At 36.1% G+C, this 17,512-nt stretch overlaps 1 protein-coding gene across 5 annotated transcripts in view; it reads left to right on the top strand.

The window, feature by feature from the left end:
* Positions 1–17,512, top strand: part of LOC139996823 (adhesion G protein-coupled receptor E3) — a 76,115-nt gene that overhangs the window by 1,366 nt on the left and 57,237 nt on the right. For 3 of the 5 annotated variants that reach the window (XM_072021344.1, XM_072021346.1, XM_072021343.1), the window contains exon 3: positions 2,945–3,142. In XM_072021344.1, coding sequence (XP_071877445.1) covers positions 2,964–3,142 — 179 coding nt within the window. In that variant the 5' untranslated portion in view covers positions 2,945–2,963. Of the gene's footprint in view, positions 1–2,931; positions 3,143–15,521; positions 15,563–17,512 lie in introns of those variants that run through there. The other 2 variants (XM_072021345.1, XM_072021348.1) reach the window with 2 other exon arrangements.

Here is a 17,512-nt window from a genome sequence, read left to right as displayed (position 1 = left end):
TTTGAGAGCTTCACACCATTCGAAAGAAATTCTTTCTCTTATTTTTGGTTTTTCAATGACGAATTCGCGTAAAGAAAAACAAATTGAGTATTTGTATTGTTTTCGTCGATGTTTAATCGATTTTAATGATAATGATTGAAGTCAGACGAAAATGTTGCCCTTTAGCCTGTTTATAATACTTGATAGATTAGCTTGGTTGATTAGTAACGGTTACGCGTAGTTATAAATGCTCTCGCTATTACTGGCAACTTCTGTAAGGGAAGGCCGCAATTTGTGGCTGGTGGTGTCGAGCGCCATTTTGATTCACCTCTTTACAGGAAATTACCAGGCCTGTTTCAATTTGCCCCTCCCGCGACACGCGAGGCTCCATCACAAATTCAATTTTCCTCAGCAGAACCAGTTGAAAAGAATATTACTCTGGGTACTACTACGATCTAAAACCACTCGTATAATATTTTATTTCATTATTCTTACGCAAATATACGAGACTTATTGTAATTAAAGCCATGGTAATTCCTTAGCTCCGTGGTATAAAACGTTATATGATTAATATCTAATTTACGCGTGTACAGGATATCGAGGGTCATAAATCTCAATCGGCGTTCCGCGTTCCCTCGCCCTTCCTGTACAAATCATAAATCAAAGCTTCTTATGCTGTTATTAGGTATTGGGTTGGCAACTAAGTGATTGCGTATTTTAAATAAGAAGGAAAATTCGAAATTTTTGCTCAGAACTATAGAATTAAACTATAGAAAAAACTGAATTAAATGTGATATCACATCATCAGCGTCATTAAAAATTGTACCATTTAATGAGTTCTGCGTGGAACGTAATAAATGGTAATCTGAAGGCGCAAGGTTAGGACTATATGGTGGTTGTGACAACACAACCTAACCTAGTTCCAATAATTTTTGGTTAGTGACCAAAGATGTGTGGGGCCTTGCGTTATCATGATGGAAAACAACATTCTTACGATTTGCCAATTCTGGCCGCTTTTCTTGAACTGCGTCGCTCAGTTTGGCGAGTCGTTGAACGTACACGTTTGAATTAATCGTTTGGTTTCTTGGTAAAAGTTCAAAACACAAAATTCTTTCATAATCCCACCAAACTGACAGCATAATCTTTTTTTGGTGAATCTCAGCTTTTGGTGTCGTCGGGGCTGGTTCATCTTGCATCACCCACGATCTTTTCCGATTAACGTCGTTATAAACTATCCACTTTTGGTCGCCGGTAATCAGTCGTTTCAGAAATGAATCAATTTCGTTGCGTTTCAGAAGCGAATCGCAGATGCTAATGCGTTGCGTCAAATGAATTTCCTTGAGCTGATAAGGGAGCCATAAATCAAGTTTCTTGACACAGCCGAGTTATTTTAATTTTTTTTAATACATGTATGCTATAAACGAAACTATTTTTCTAATTTTTCTACTAAATTAAAGATGGAAGTCCAAATAACAAGAAAAAAATATAGGTTAGGTGCTTTGAACAGATTGACAAAACAAAAGAATGTGCTAAGGCCACCTATTGACAAAATCTGCAGTAACTTAGTTGTCAACCCAATAGATGACACGTAGATTATCTCAAAGATTCAGAATTTAAGTAATCGAATAAACACTGTATGTTATATTTCAAATAAAAACTGTATATTCAAACGCATAAAAATTATATCGTTGCCCTTTGAATAGTACGACAATGTTTCAGTGTTCTTAAACTTGTATGTACAATACTATGCATAAGTATTTGGACATTTTTACATTGATACTTTTACTGTATTTCCAACATTATGATAGAAGAATGTTTCTTAGCTTTTTATTCTTTACTTCTTCGAATAAATGGGCTAAATTTTATTAAAATTTTTAGAATGTGTTTGGAAGCAGATATTTTAACCATTTAAAAATTTTAACATCGAGCAAATACACTTGAAATCATTAATTAATATCAGCTACCGTTTTATCGATATCCACTAACTGTATATAGTTGTCCGAGACAAGATCAAAGGCAAAAATTAGATTAAAGAACTTTCTCCGTCGCGTATTTTATACATCTGCAATAACGTGGAAGTGTCCAAATGTTTATGCATGGTTGTCTACCTAGATATATTGTACTGTATCTTTAACACGTTGAATACCACACCAGTTTTACAAGGTTTGGCCGTGGCGCCACGATGAATTTCTTTATTATGCGATACATATAATGTTGAAATATTACCCACAAGAAATATGTTACGGAGTATAATCATCATTAATGAATTTATCTCACTGAGGTTACCGGTGACCCCCAGGGCGCTGTAGTGCAATTTCGCTCGATTTACTTATTTTTCGCGATTATTAATTATCTTATATTGTTTCTTCGCGTTGCTAAATAATTGTTCTATGTTATTACGTCCCGGGGCCTACCACAAACCATAATCCATCCCTCGGTCATACTTATTCGGATCCGCAATAATCCTAAAGAGCCGTCACAAGATTTAGCATTTTTTATTTTACTGTCAAAGCCCTTAATTGCCATCAAACGTCTTTCAAGTCGAAATGTTCCTTAGGGTTATTGTTCGTTAAGGTAAAACACGGAAAAAGCGTGTTTTTTCCATGTTTGACAGCCACTGGTGGGGGACGCACATAATGGATGTATATTTCATGTATAAGTAAAACTATTTTTATATATTTTATACTGCATTAATTTCGTCACACCATTGTAGTAACAATGGTAATAACAACAAATTTATAACTATTCACATTTGTTCAAATTATGTATTTCTACTAACCTTGATGCGCCTGTCATCGGTGACCACCGCGGCGCCACAGTCAAGTTGAGTGTCGTGTGGGGGCACCGGTAACCGCCATGGCATTCAACGTGTTAAGAAAAAGTTGGAATAATTAGTTACTTGTATCGTAAATTACTCTGAAGAAAGTAAAAATAGAATCAATAAATATATAGTGTTCTTGAATAGATGCGAGAGTAACGAAGAAATGGAGACACTTTACACGGGAGCAATCCACGGGCTTCCCCAATCAAACGGTGGACTGTCTAATGGAATATCTACGGGTATTGCCAGCTCGTTCGATCAAGACGGCGTGCTGAGTCTCATCGTCGTTCTAGGCGGAAGTTTGTCTCTGGTTGCTCTGGTCTTTGCCTTCATTACCTATAGGTAAGTCAATTGATATTGTTATTGCCAATAAATAGTCAGCGACATAACAGATTTTTGAAAAAGAGTCAAATAATTGATTATCATTGTTATCGATTGGTATCAATTGATACTGTACATTGTTTATATCTTAACACTTAGAGAGATCTGCCCTCTATGAAGAACATCGCTGCGTGACTGAACTGGGAGATATCCTTTTTTGACTTTAGCAACGCGTTTTCTTTTTTTTTTTTTTTTTTTTTTTTTTTTTTTTTTTTTTTTTTTTTTTTTTTTTTTTTTTTTTTTTTTTGTTGTTGTTGTTATCAGTTATTGTTTACTTTTGTCACTGTTTCTGCTTTTATAAATATAATAAAATACAGCAATTTAGTGGCGTTAAAATTAATTAAAAAGCTACACTATCAGCTATGATTAAATAACGTTATAATCGAGCGATACCACACTGCAAAAAAAATATTAAAGTGCAAAATGAATTTTTAATTTCACGTTCAAGTCGCGTTATTTATCTTTAGTCATCTTTAATGTTTTCAATTTTACCTATATTTTTGTATAATTTTAATATATACTTCTAATTTGATGTTTTGTATAAACAATATGTTAAATCGTTAAACAAAATCATTACTGCAAATATAATTAACCATTTAAATAATTTTTACACTTGTTTGTTCTTTAAGTGGCGAATATTAGTCCTTGATACTTGGAAAAATGCGCGGTTGGCTAAGTGATAAGGGAAGATTTCGACAAATTCAATTATTATTATTTTCTTATAAGAAAGAAATTACACTACTAAGAAATTACACTATAATATAATTAATAATATAAGATATATTATAATATAATATAAATAATATAAGAGAATATAATATATATAATATAAGAAGTTATACTAAATTATTATTTTCCAATCGGATTAATATGCTTGAAGCGCATTTACCTTTGTGAACAGTTAACAATAAGATTAGGGAAGCTGATATAAACTTTATAATCAGGTATTCGCTATCGGAAATTGGATGGAAATGAAAAGGCGCGGTTTCTTTCTTTCTTTCTTTCTTTTTCGATGCTGGTTATCGATATCCTGAAACCCGATGACATAAAATAAAAACTTGCGAAAATGTTGATCATGTTGAAGTATCGTAATCGATTTGATTTTAATATATCGACGTTTGTACTGTAACAGCGCGTGAAAAATAAAACCAGATTACTATTTATTAAAAAGTAGTTTTTTGTTGCAAGCGAACACGCTTATTATTCAAGAATCGTACTGTGCTTTTAAATTGCACGGGATGCTTTAACAATTTAAATGCAAAGCTGTTTCCGCGCCACTAAAATTCCAATTATCAGAGAGATAAAATTTAACAAACGAAAAGAATCGAAATTCTTTTTGAAAATCTTTCCACGTTATTTATTCCCTCTAATTTATTACTCGTTTAGCCATTACGTATAAAGTAGTCTAGTATTGTAGACGAATGGCCTACGAGATATCGAGTGAACCATAAACAATGTCGTGAGAAAGCCGAAGTGCCGACAGGTCCATCTATGTATCGTTGGTCCTTCAATCGAATAGTTACGCGGAAAAAGACCTACGTGACTCTGGCCACAAACGGTTGCGGAACACGTACGAGGCGGGGCTATGAGAAGAAACAAAGAGATGCTAAGGGAGAAAGACGAAATAACAGTCAGTGTGAGTTGAGAAGTCAGAGAGTGTGCATTTCGTTGCCGAGAGAGTGCAGTCTGCGTGAGAGAGAGAGAGAGAGAGAGAGAGAGAGAGAGAGAGAGAGAGAGAGAGAGCGTTGGAACCGTGGTGACGAGAGTTGTAAATTAACTATTTAGTTGTCTTAGTTATAGCACGTTATTGTATTTAGTTCACGTTAAATAACCATCGTTTCCTGTTTAACCAACACCTGTTTAATCCATGTTTAAATAAAATAATAATAAGATCCTATAATAGCGAACGAAGAAACAGACAAAGTTATTTAGTGATCGTGAAACGAAGAAGAAGCGTGTCCAGTCGGTTTGAAATCCAATTACAGATAGTTACGGTAATATGAAACCGCCTTTGTTCTATTTCACTCCCTATTTCAATCTACTTTCCATTGTGTTTCGATAGTCCGATAAATTTCAAAACCCTTTAGAAATAATACCAATCGCCTTTCTTTCTAAAAATCGTTCGCTCCTGTCGAATGTATCAAAAACATCGGTTTTGTTTCAACTTTGTTAGTTTCCATATTTCCCTCCCTCGATATCACGTATTTACTTCGATCCAGCGAATTTATCTCACAGCGGTCAAAACCATCGGCATCGATACCTCAGGCTATGTATTTCGAAATTTTTCAGACCGTTATACGTTGAGTTTTGTCTTGTCTGTTATTGTTTGTATTAGAGTTTCGTCGGCGCTCGAAACCAAGAATTTCGCTCAAGACTATTTCAAATATATATTATTAATTTCGTTTCAACTTTGATTACGCGTTTAAAATAAAACGACCATTGCGATGTATTGAAAATATTGGGTTTATAACCAACCATTACAACCTAATGACAAAATCCGCAATCAGTTGCCAATTCAATAGGTTAAGTTAAGAACGAGTGCACGTTTAACGAAAACGTTACACGAAGTACATAACCTATGCGCGATCGATAATGAACCTGATCGAAAGTACTTTTTCTTTTTGTATTTCCCTTTTACAAAACGTTTTCGCAAAATTGCTTTATTATATGAAAGATTTCATACATTTGTATAGAAGTATTTGTTATTAGTATAGAGTATCATAAGTATGTTTGTAAAACAAAGAAACAAAATTCACGATTCTGGATAGATAATTTAACCGTCCTTATGCATATTAACACATTGCGTACGGGTCATAAAATATCTCATTTTTAGCAAGCTGAACGTTGTGGCTGTGTTACGAAATATCTCGTTTTTAGCAAGCCGAACGTGTTGTGGTTGGGTCACGAGATATCTCGTTTTCATGTTTTTTCGACTAAATCGATGACTTAAGTAACCAGAGACAAATGTTTTTGTTACGTTACCAGGGTAATGAAGCCTTGCGCATTCTTCTGACAAATGATTAGCAAAACAACTGAATGTTGCCATACGAAGCATGTAAAAACAATGAGTCAGTATAGCTAGTGCATCGGTAGATCTGTGCTGATGGTCTACCGTACCTTATAATGTGTTTTATTGTTGTACATTTTGTTATTTCAAAGTTCGTGTTTTAATTTGTAAGGAAACAGCTTTTTAAAAATCATTTACATTTTCAATCTGCTACCGACAATTTATAACAAAAATTGCTTTATGAAATAGGCCGTAATTTTATAAAAGTAGCAAAATGACACATAGATGTAAAGAAAATGAAAGTGAAAGTAAATCGTTGTTTGATGATTTATCTGATGCAGCAAACAACACTTGCGACGAAAATGAATTCAGTGATAGCAGCAACATTCTGGAATTAAGTGATGCGATTAGACATAGAAAAAGACTGAATAAAAAATATAACACCAAATGCAAATTAAAAATGTGCATATATGCATCCCATTGCTTGCCACGCATGCGCACAAAAATGTGCAGGCCCTGGGAGCGCGTTGAGCGCGCAGAGCGCTGTACGCAATGTGTTAAGAAAGGGAATTATCTGGAAGAATACAGAAGTTTGTTCTTATGAGTAGCGGTTTTTTTGCTGTTCGTGTCAAGAGGCATTTAAGATATTGTCCTAAGATTTTCGTTAGAAACTTGGAGTAAGTTACATGGAATATACTGCCACCTAATGACAAAATCAGCAATCACTTAGTTGTCAACCCAATACTATAAGCGAAAATAAGTGAGCTTTTACTTGCGAAGAAAGTAGGGTGAAAGAAATTTTAGCTAAATTGACAGCTAGAGCGATAGATTTTCACAAAAGTTGCGAAATATTTCAAAATGCAAATTAAAAATGTGCATATATGCATCCCATTGCTTGCCACGCATGCGCACAAAAATGTGCAGGCCCTGGAAGCGCGTTGAGCGCGCAGAGCGCTGTACGCAATGTGTTAAGAAAGAGAATTATCTGGAAGAATACAGAAGTTTGTTCTTATGAGTAGCGGTTTTTTTGCTGTTCGTGTCAAGAGGCATTTAAGATATTGTCCTAAGATTTTCGTTAGAAACTTGGAGTAAGTTACATGGAATATACTGCCACCTAATGACAAAATCGGCAATCACTTAGTTGTCAACCCAATACTATAAGCGAAAATAAGTGAGTTTTTACTTGCGAAGAAAGTAGGGTGAAAGAAATTTTAGTTAAATTGACAGCTAGAGCGATAGATTTTCACGAAAGTTGCGAGATATTTCATCTTCGTTGAGTATTACACGATAACGCTATTGACTTGTAATTAATCGCAAGCGAACGAGAGTTGGTTAGATATCGGAGAAATTCGCGGCAAACCGCAATGTCACTTCGACGCTTAATCATCTGACGGTATCGAGATCGATTCGGACATTTTCTCCGAAGTATCAATCGCAATTAGTAGCAAAGCGTTTCGAGCGTAACCTTTAACAAGAACGTGCATACAATACAAAGGTCGTACAATGAGAAAAAAGAATCAACGAAAGCAAACCTATTGATGTGTTAAATGTGGAAAACGAGGCACTGCATTCTGGCGAAGCAATTGTGAGTCGATAAGTTTCGTTGGATACGTTGTTGCCTGTCATTGAATTACATATGTGTAGAACTACAATAAATTGTAGCGGCTCGATTATTTTCGAACAATCGCAACACATTCGATAATTGTTCCGCCTGATTTTTTATTTCATCGTAAATTGCATGGAAGAATTAACCGTTTGCACTCGACAGCCTTTTCGGTTGCGTGTAGCAGCAACTCGAAGTGATTTTAACGCGTATGTGACGTATATTAATATAAAATGATTTTATACAAAAATTAACTTCAAAAAACATTTACATTTACATTTTTGAACATCATTTTTTAATATTTTTTCTGTATTTTTTTTACAATAATTTATAAAACATCTGTCAAAATGCATCTGTTAAAATTACATGCAGTTTTCCATTTAACCGAATTTCATCATAATTAGCATAGTCGATGTGGAAGCTCGATCTCGCGGTTGTCTCCTCTCAACTGGTCTACTAAAGTTTTTATAAATCGCAGGTGGTTAAGTGGCCTTCCGTTCTTTTGCTTTTTTACAGAATTAAACAGAATTAAATTAATTAAACAAATTTCCAAATTCATTTTTTACAGCTTCTAAATTTACGAAACTATAATACTTGTGTCACGATCGTCGAATCTGAACAAACGTCGGAGACGTTGCCAGAACCATAATTTCGGAAGAATTTAAGCATAAATATTTTATTTTCATTTTAAAGTGTAACATTTCACACTTCGTAACAAATAATATAAAGAGCAAAGAAATCTATTTACGAACCAATACTGCGCTCTCATCTCAGGAAAATAGCCTTTCGAGCAAAGGGTTAATGGTTATAATAATTAAAAAGATCGATAGTATAGGATTTTTTTTATTTATTTAGAAATATTAGAAATTAGGGTTTCCAATGATTTCTATTCTATATGATAAGTTTATTAATCGATAGATCTGTTTACAATGGATTAAACAGGAAACGATGGTTATTTAACGTGAACTAAATGTAGTAATGTGCTATAACTAAGACAACTAAATAGTTAATTCACAACTCATAACTAATAATTTACAACTCGTAATAACTCGACAACTCAACTCTCGACTCTTCCCAACTCGACTCTCCACTCATAACTCTCACAACTCCACTCCTCTCCACTCGGCTATTAACTCATAACTACTCAACTCGACTCCTCTCATTCGACTCCCCACTCACGACTATTCCACTCAACCCTCCACTCACAACTCGATTCTCCATTCACGACTCCCACAACTCGACTCCCCACTCACGACTATTCCACTCGACCCTCCACTCACAACTCGACTCCCCACCACTCGACTCCCCACTCACAACTACTCTACTCGACCCTCCACTCACAACTCGACTCTCCACCACTCGACTCCCCACTCACAACTACTCTACTCGACTCTCCACTCGACCCTCCACTCACAACTCGAATCCCCACCACTCGACTCCCCACTCACAACTATTCTACTCGACCCTCCACTCAGAACTCGACTCTCCATTCACGACTCTCACAACTCGACTCCTCATCACTCGACTCCCCACCACTCGACTCCCCACTCACGACTATTCCACTCGATCCTCCACTCACAACTCGACTCTCCATTCACGACTCTCACAACTCGACTGTCAACTCACAACTACTCAACTCGACTCCCCACTCACGACCTAACTCCTCACAACTCGACTCTCCAGATAACGACCACCCGGTAACAACTCCCAGGCCCTTTCTTGCAATATTGTTTATGGTTCACCCGATATTTCTTAGGCCATTTGTCCACGATACTACAATAGATACGATTTTGCAAAGAGAAAATGACATACTTTTGTAGGAGTAGCGGTTTCCATTAGAAAATTCCAATTAGAAGTCTGCTGCAATTTTTTAAGTAGGATCATTTATAACAATTTTCAAATTTACAAACACGAACGTAGGCAAAAAATCGCACATGTAAATTTGAGTTGAGGAAGTACAAGCACAGGACTGCTGTAGTTTCCCTATCATGTACTGCGAGATGGGATTACCGTCTTCAGTGTAAAGAAAATGCAGACAAGCGTGAGTAATGAGTACACCTACTCAGTACTCCCTTCGTGTCTAAGGTAATCTATCATGAATAATATAATCGACTAATGGCACCATGAAGCGCGCTACGTAAATTTGGGGAAGCTGGAGAAACTTCTTATCGTTGGGAAAGTGTCGAGGTAACTTGCAAACTAGGAACGATCGCTTTTCCAATCGATATCTTGTAAATTTTTCCAGTTAATTACCGTACGCGATGTCTCTTAATACATGATATATATAATATATATAATATTTAATAAAAATAATATATATAATAACGTAATAAGTAATACGAGCACGGATGATTTTGAAATGTGAAAATAAAATTAAAAAATATTCGTAAGAGACGAGTATGTGCAACAGTATCCTAAAACACGTGTATTTAATTTAATCCATTCGGTGAGTAGGCGATTAGCAATATCTAGTCGAAAGTCTTGTTGCGTGTAATTTATGATAGATGATGGCTTCTAGCTTTGTCGTATTGCGACGTTAATTCACAGCCGATGCCATTCGATTCCTATTATTCACGCTTCCCCTTCCGTATAATCGCGATTGAACGCCAGACGATGTTGATAATCCGGCAAATTTCCAAACGAGCGGCCATATAATTCATAATGGGACATTGTTCCGCGCAGCTACCCCCAATCCCCTCGATTGTTCGTTTAGTTGCCACGTTCAATGCGAAAGAACGTCCATTTTCGTTTACGTGTCTCCATCTATTTAGTCGAACCGAGCCAAGAGTCTCGTTCAAATTGCTTATCTGAGTTCTTCATAAGCCTTGTTACATTCGTGATGATCGTATCGTCATGGCAACTAAGTGATTGCGGATTGTGTCAATAAGTGATATAGACAAAATCCGTAATCACTTATTTGCCAATGCAATATTTTCCTAATAATCAGTGCCACGTGATTTCTTGGAAATGTGTAGAATAGTAGCATACTGGGAGAACCAGCAAAGGAGTTCAACTAGATTTTTATAAAAAACGTGGATCGAGTTTGGATTATCTTTGCATTACGTTTCAATTAGTGCGTGAACACAATACATACGAGCTGTGTAGTATATGGGTCGTGTTAGCTGGGTTATTTTAAAATTCAAAGAAAAAGCGTTCCGGTGTGTTACTTGAAATACCCGTGGGAACAAAAAGAGCTCGGGTTAAGTGTACTTTATCACGCTGCATACGTCATAAAAATCTGGAACGCAGTCGCAGAGTGCAGCGGAGTGAAAAGAAATGTCGGTTAGGTTCTTCATCCTCGGAATCAACAGCCTTGGTTTCCTTCATTCCCTACAACCATCCTATTCTTTAGTTCGTTCGATAATTCTTTCATTTGGGTCTTAACTATTCGCCCAGTTGCTTTCTCACCATGTATATGTATAATCTTGTATTCGTACATGTGTGTACATACATACCGATATAATAGTATAATAATTAGTTTCATCTTTTTCAGCAGAATCTTGATATCGTGAAAATCGGGTTACATTAAACAAAAAATTACGTTAAACAGTATTGGCGTTAGAGTGAATTGCTAGAGTGGCCTGTAATTAAGTGGATCCTGTAGTGTGAGACAGCGAGTGAGAAGGGGTAAATAGCGAGGATCGTTTAACTTGATTTTCGCGTTATCCTTAACGAAGTTAAAGTCGCTCTCACGTTCTATGGTCCGCTCTCGTTACCTATACGCGATAGAATCGGTTGTCTGACCTGCGGAAAATTCCATTTCTTTGTTTCAAAGATGTCTATTGGAATTTTATACGAATGCCAGGTTCTTACTAAGTGATTTCGGATTCTGTCAATAGATGGTATTACCAAATCCGTACATTATGGAGTAACGTAGAAAAAGAAAAAGATAATAAGAAACTAGAACTTGAGCGTAAAGTTATTAAAAAAGGATCTCGTTGTTCGTGCCTGAAATGAATTAATAAAGCCAACGTGAAAAATAGTATACAGAGCTTCGAAACGTCAACTTTCCTTTGGCTCAGATAACACAAATAGGTTTCGAGTTTACTCATACATTTTAGGATTAGTGAAACACGATATCTTCTATTTTGAAGTTTCAAATTTCTTTCTCGCTACAGTATCTTCGTTTAGACAATATCTTCTATCGTTTAGGAATCGATTTACAATTGCTACTGTGTGTGGTTATTTATTTATTTTACTTGAACATTTAATTGTGATGTATTGGGTTGACAACTAAGTGACTGCGGATTTTGTCAATGCCACCTATTGTCAAAATCCGGAATCACTTATTTGCCAACTCAATAGATCTGGTTGACAATAAAATCCATTAATATGTTAGTATGTAATGTTAATTGTCGCGTACGGTAATTTCGTACCGCTTTTTCTTCCATTATTAAAATTAAATTCCCTTTATCGTTACTATCTATAACGCTGCCGTCAACTTGCAAACCTAATTCTCGTATAATTTCCACTTCTGGAATTTGATGGACCAACAATAAGAAATACCACCTATTGGCAAAATCCGCAATCATTTAGTTGCTAACCCAATATTACGCGTATCCTACATCCTAAAAAAAGGAAGGTTAGATTTTTCAAGGATGGAACCATGAAATCGGCTATAGAAGATGAAGAATGAAAGACTAGAAAAATGGGATCGATCGGTGTACGTATTGGTTTATATCGCGTTGTGTAAATATAATTTCATTTCTGCAATTATCTATGTGGAAGTAGGATAATTAAAGCTAGCTATCATATGATATTACGCTAACGATACTACAGCGTTACCATACGTTGCCTTCAATTTGCCAATTTGTATACAATATGACTATATTTAACACATTGTTGACCGGCAATTTTACTGAGAATTTATCTCATGTCAACGGCTATTATTTCATAATTGGATGTGCAAGTAAAACAACATAAATAAACTTTAATAAATTATTATTCAACTTTTAATATTTCTTTTTCCTATGATAAACAGTGTAACAATCACCTACGTGTAATGATACACAACAGCTTTTGCAAATATATCTAATTTCGCTGCGTTTTCCTTTTGAACAGCATACTCTACACGCTCTAGTCGGATTTGTTTTTCTGCCAGTGACTATTTTTTCTAACACGTGGTCTCTTAGTTGTTCGGAAAGCCTGAAGGGTGCATCATTATAATAAAGAGTTTTAAATACTATAAATATTCTTTATTGGTACATTCCATCGTCGTTGACATTTGTTTTACAACAAAGGTCTTATAAACGAGAGACACAGCTTGAGCTATGCTGACAAACAATTGCATTGTGTCATCTCCAACAGCGCACTAAGAAAACGACGCTGATACGAAAAAAAAGCGTATCACGAGTCTACTCGTGGCCGGTCGATAACATTTGACCATGAAAACACGAGTTAACTCGAGACCGGTCAACAATGTGTTAACCAGAGTGAAATGAAATTCCGTTATCTACTTTGTATTAATTTGACGAAGCGAGACTGTTCGAACAAATATTCCGATCTATCTTGGCAGCATGTTCAATCCATCGTACAATTGATCTTGATACCTGGCAATATAGAAATTGATCGATAGTTGGCTGCACGCGAGCAAGCAATTTGATAATCACGCGGCAGTTCTGCTCGCGCCATTTGTCAAGCGCGGGGTCATTTACGCTGACGCCTATGCGAGTCTCTTCTTTCATAGGGTAGGTCGTTGAAGAAGTATCCATCAATTTATCATTTATCATTATCAGCGATTGTGAAATGGCATAGCAAGGTAAGAATAACAGTTAGAATTACAGCGATAATTTTTTAACACAAAATACAATGGAAAATAAATTATGGTTTTAACGATAATGTCCCTGAGGACGTTTGTTTATGTTGAAATACAGGCCGAATAAATGCAAGACACAGCAGAAATGGAAATAACCCTGCAACCTGTTGTACGTCTAGTTTCAATAGACAATCGTCTTAGAGACACTGTGAGCTACTTAGAACTATGAACGTGAATCATACGTTTGCGTTTTAATTTAGTTTAGTAACTGAGTAAGCTTCGAATTGTTTAATAATTATTGTTACAGCCTTTGCCTAAGAATGAGTAGTAGAAAAGAAACCGAGAAAATGATAATTGGCGGTTTTAAATATTGGGTTGGCAACCAAGTGATTGCAGATTTTATCATTAGGCGGTAATGAAAAAATCTGCAATCACTTGGTTGCCAACCCAATAAAAAAATATTTAAACTATGAGAACGTTGGTGAGAATTCGTAAAGTTTACTTGCGTTCTGTAAGTAACCTTTGTAGAGATTTTTATTCTAGTTTGACGAAAGAACGAAGGTGTCGCGATAGACACGGTTAATTAACGAAAAATTTGCATAACTGGAATTAAAAATTAGAATCTAGCGATCGATCAACGTTGTGCTATGCAATAATGAATAATTATGCTTGTCATATTCACGGATTAATCCCGCTTCGTTATTCTGTAATATATTACTCATTCACGAGCGGATGCTTCACGAGTTAATTAAATTCTTATCGTAATTATATGAATGATAATGCGAGATTGCAATAATTTTCATCCAGCTTCTTTGATCTATGTAAATCTCCCATCTAATGATTCGTTCTCCATATCGATTAATTATACTTATCTACTTAATCTAATTTCACTCTTGTCTCATGTTTTCTAGAAAACAAAAAGTGCACGAATTTCGCAACGCGTCTATTAGGTTGGCAACTGAGTGATAAGAAAGAAAATTCAAAATTTTTACTTACAACTATAGCTTTATTCAATTAGGTATTGTCCGTTTTTGTCGATGACCTTTTGCCATCTTTCAGACAGTGTCATAATTCCATCTTCATAAAACTTCTGATTTTTGCCAGCAAAAAACTGAATTAAATGTGATATCACATCATCAGCATCATTAAAAATTGTACCATTTAAGGAGTTCTGCATGGAACGTAATAAATGGTAATCTGAAGGCGCAAGGTTAGGACTATATGGTGGTTGTGACAGCACAACCTAACCTAGTTCCAATAATTTTTGGTTAGTGACCAAAGATGTGTGGGGCCTTGCGTTATCATGATGGAAAACAACACCCTTACGATTTGCCAATTCTGGCCGCTTTTCTTGAACTGCATCGCTCAGTTTGGCGAGTCGTTGAACGTACACGTTTGAATTAATCGTTTGGTTTCTTGGTAAAAGTTCAAAGCACAAAATTCTTTCATAATCCCACCAAACTGACAGCATAATCTTTTTTTGGTGAATCTCAGCTTTTGGTGTCGTCGGGGCTGGTTCATCTTGCATCACCCACGATCTTTTCCGATTAACGTCATTATAAACTATCCACTTTTGGTCGCCGGTAATCAGTCGTTTCAGAAATGAATCAATTTCGTTGCGTTTCAGAAGCGAATCGCAGATGCTAATGCGTTGCGTCAAATGAATTTCCTTGAGCTGATGAGGGAGCCATAAATCAAGTTTCTTGACACAGTCGAGCTATTTTAATTTTTTTTAATACATGTATGCTATAAACGAAACTATTTTTCTAATTTTTCTACTAAATTAAAGATGGAAGTCCAAATAACAAGAAAAGAATATAGTTTAGGTGCTTTGAACACATTGACAAAACAAAAGAATGTGCTAAGGCCACCTATTGACAAAATCTGCAATCGCTTAGTTGCCAACCCAATACTTGAATAGACCTACATAGTACACCTGCGTCGTACTACAAATAATCGTAAAAATACGTAACCGTATTACAAATAATTAATGGCAAGTGAACTTCCTGTACCGTGGTAAGCTAATGTTTATTTTAAAATGTATACCAGAAAATGAACATATGGTCGTACCTTTGTGAAATATGCAACTAGCATTAGCTACCTTTTTGGAATGGTCTCTGGTATAAGCACCGGTACGTTTGTAGAGAGTGCAAATAACTTCGTTTGAGCACGGCATTCAACGATTACTTTGCTTTTCCGCATTACCTTGAGTTAAGTGCGACATCAACCATCGATCATCTACCCTTTTTTTTCCCATTAAAAAACATCTGTTACAAAGCATTTAATTGCATCTTTTTCAAAGAGTATGCTCAAGTTTTCTTTTTTTTTTTTTTATTAATAACAATTATATAATTCTTCTTCGATATATTGGGTTGGCAACTATGTGATTGCGGATTTTGCCATTGCCATCTGATGACAAAATCCGCAATCACATAGTTGCCAACCCAATACATTTATTTGTCCTGCTTGTTCCATCATTTTGTTTCAATTAATTTCTGTAATCTTTATTTTCACAACATATTTTGTACGTGTTTTGTTACGCAAGGATTAACAGTTGCAACTGGGAATTAATTCGATAAAACGAGAGAATTGTAATCGAACGGTTGCCAGCTCATTCGTTTAAATTTCTATTTCTCACTGATACACGAATTTATTTCATGATATTCCATTTTTTTCTCTTTGTAACCTATGAATATTTATCAACTCGTATTATTCTCTCATCATGTTTTGTTCGCGATTCGTTGGCCGAAATCAATAATTCAATTCCGGCAGAAGACGGGTCGCCAGGCTGCTTCGCATAATAATAGCGCGTCAGTGAGACTATAGAGACGCGTGGCAGTATAATTTACTGGAAATTCCTATTTCAATTTAATTGCTCTAATTAAACGCAGTGCGCTGTTCGCTTGCTTCGAGTCAACTTATGTCACAAGGTATATGGGCTAATAATCGAAGTTTCGAGGAATTGCAAGTTAAATCTTCTGATCTCGAGGCACTTAAATTATTTTAACGAGGTCGTAATGCGGTCATGCCTTTCCTCCTTTATTTTATTATGAATATTCTCGTCATCTCGTATCGCGTGCTAGCCAGCTCCTCGCTCTTGAAAACTTGATACGTTTCTACATGAGTCATAGGACGCTTCGAATCGAGAGTGACTCGTGTTTTTTGCCTCGGAGTATCAACACCGTTTCGATGTCCAGGATTTAAAAGTAAACAAACTCCAGACAAAATAATATCGCCGTTACGTGCAACCGTCAACCGGTGTCGAATTCAAACTTTCCCCTACTCCTCGACCAGTGTAAACAAACGAACACGCTCTGTAGGACAGTTAGTATCGAGCATTCAGTAAGCATTACCTAGCATACGAGCGGCATTGAGCGAACGACGATTAACTCTGTACTGTGTATTTAGAACGATTTTAAATATATTTGACTATCACAAGTATTCACTCGTGTCGTCATTTAAAGCAACACATTTAATCATCCACCACACGTAGTGTAGCTAAATTAAGTTTAACTTACTAAGAAGTAGAGGTTAAGAGGCAATTTCCTGGCGTGGTATTTCAAAAGTGGCAACAAAAGCGTAACCACGATCACAGTTTCGGCGAAAAACTCTTCTTTTATTCTCTGATCTAGGATATGCTTCCTTTTTGCTTCTTGAAAGCCCTAATTCCCTGCTAGTCGAAGGAAGCACTTTTCCTTTGGTAGCAGCGGGTTCCGCGCGAAACCGCCACGAATAAAGGGAGAGTAATGGCTTTAAAAACCTGAGAAGGAGAGATCCTGCTTCTTCGCTATCTTCTCCCTTGAAATGCCACCGCGATTTTTATTCCCGAATAAAGTAAGAGGCTTACTAGCGAGAATCCTTGCTCCATTCTGTCATACGCGTAGGATCTTAATGATCCCTTGGAAGCCTCGCAGATTGAATCTTAGGAACTTCATATTTCCTCTGGATCTGTTTCATGCATTCATC

This window comes from Bombus fervidus, chromosome 19 (assembly GCF_041682495.2).
Source record: "Bombus fervidus isolate BK054 chromosome 19, iyBomFerv1, whole genome shotgun sequence".
Classification (NCBI taxonomy): domain Eukaryota; kingdom Metazoa; phylum Arthropoda; class Insecta; order Hymenoptera; family Apidae; genus Bombus; species Bombus fervidus.
The sequence above is the reverse complement of the archived record's forward strand: the minus strand, read 5'-3'. Positions and strand labels throughout refer to the sequence as shown.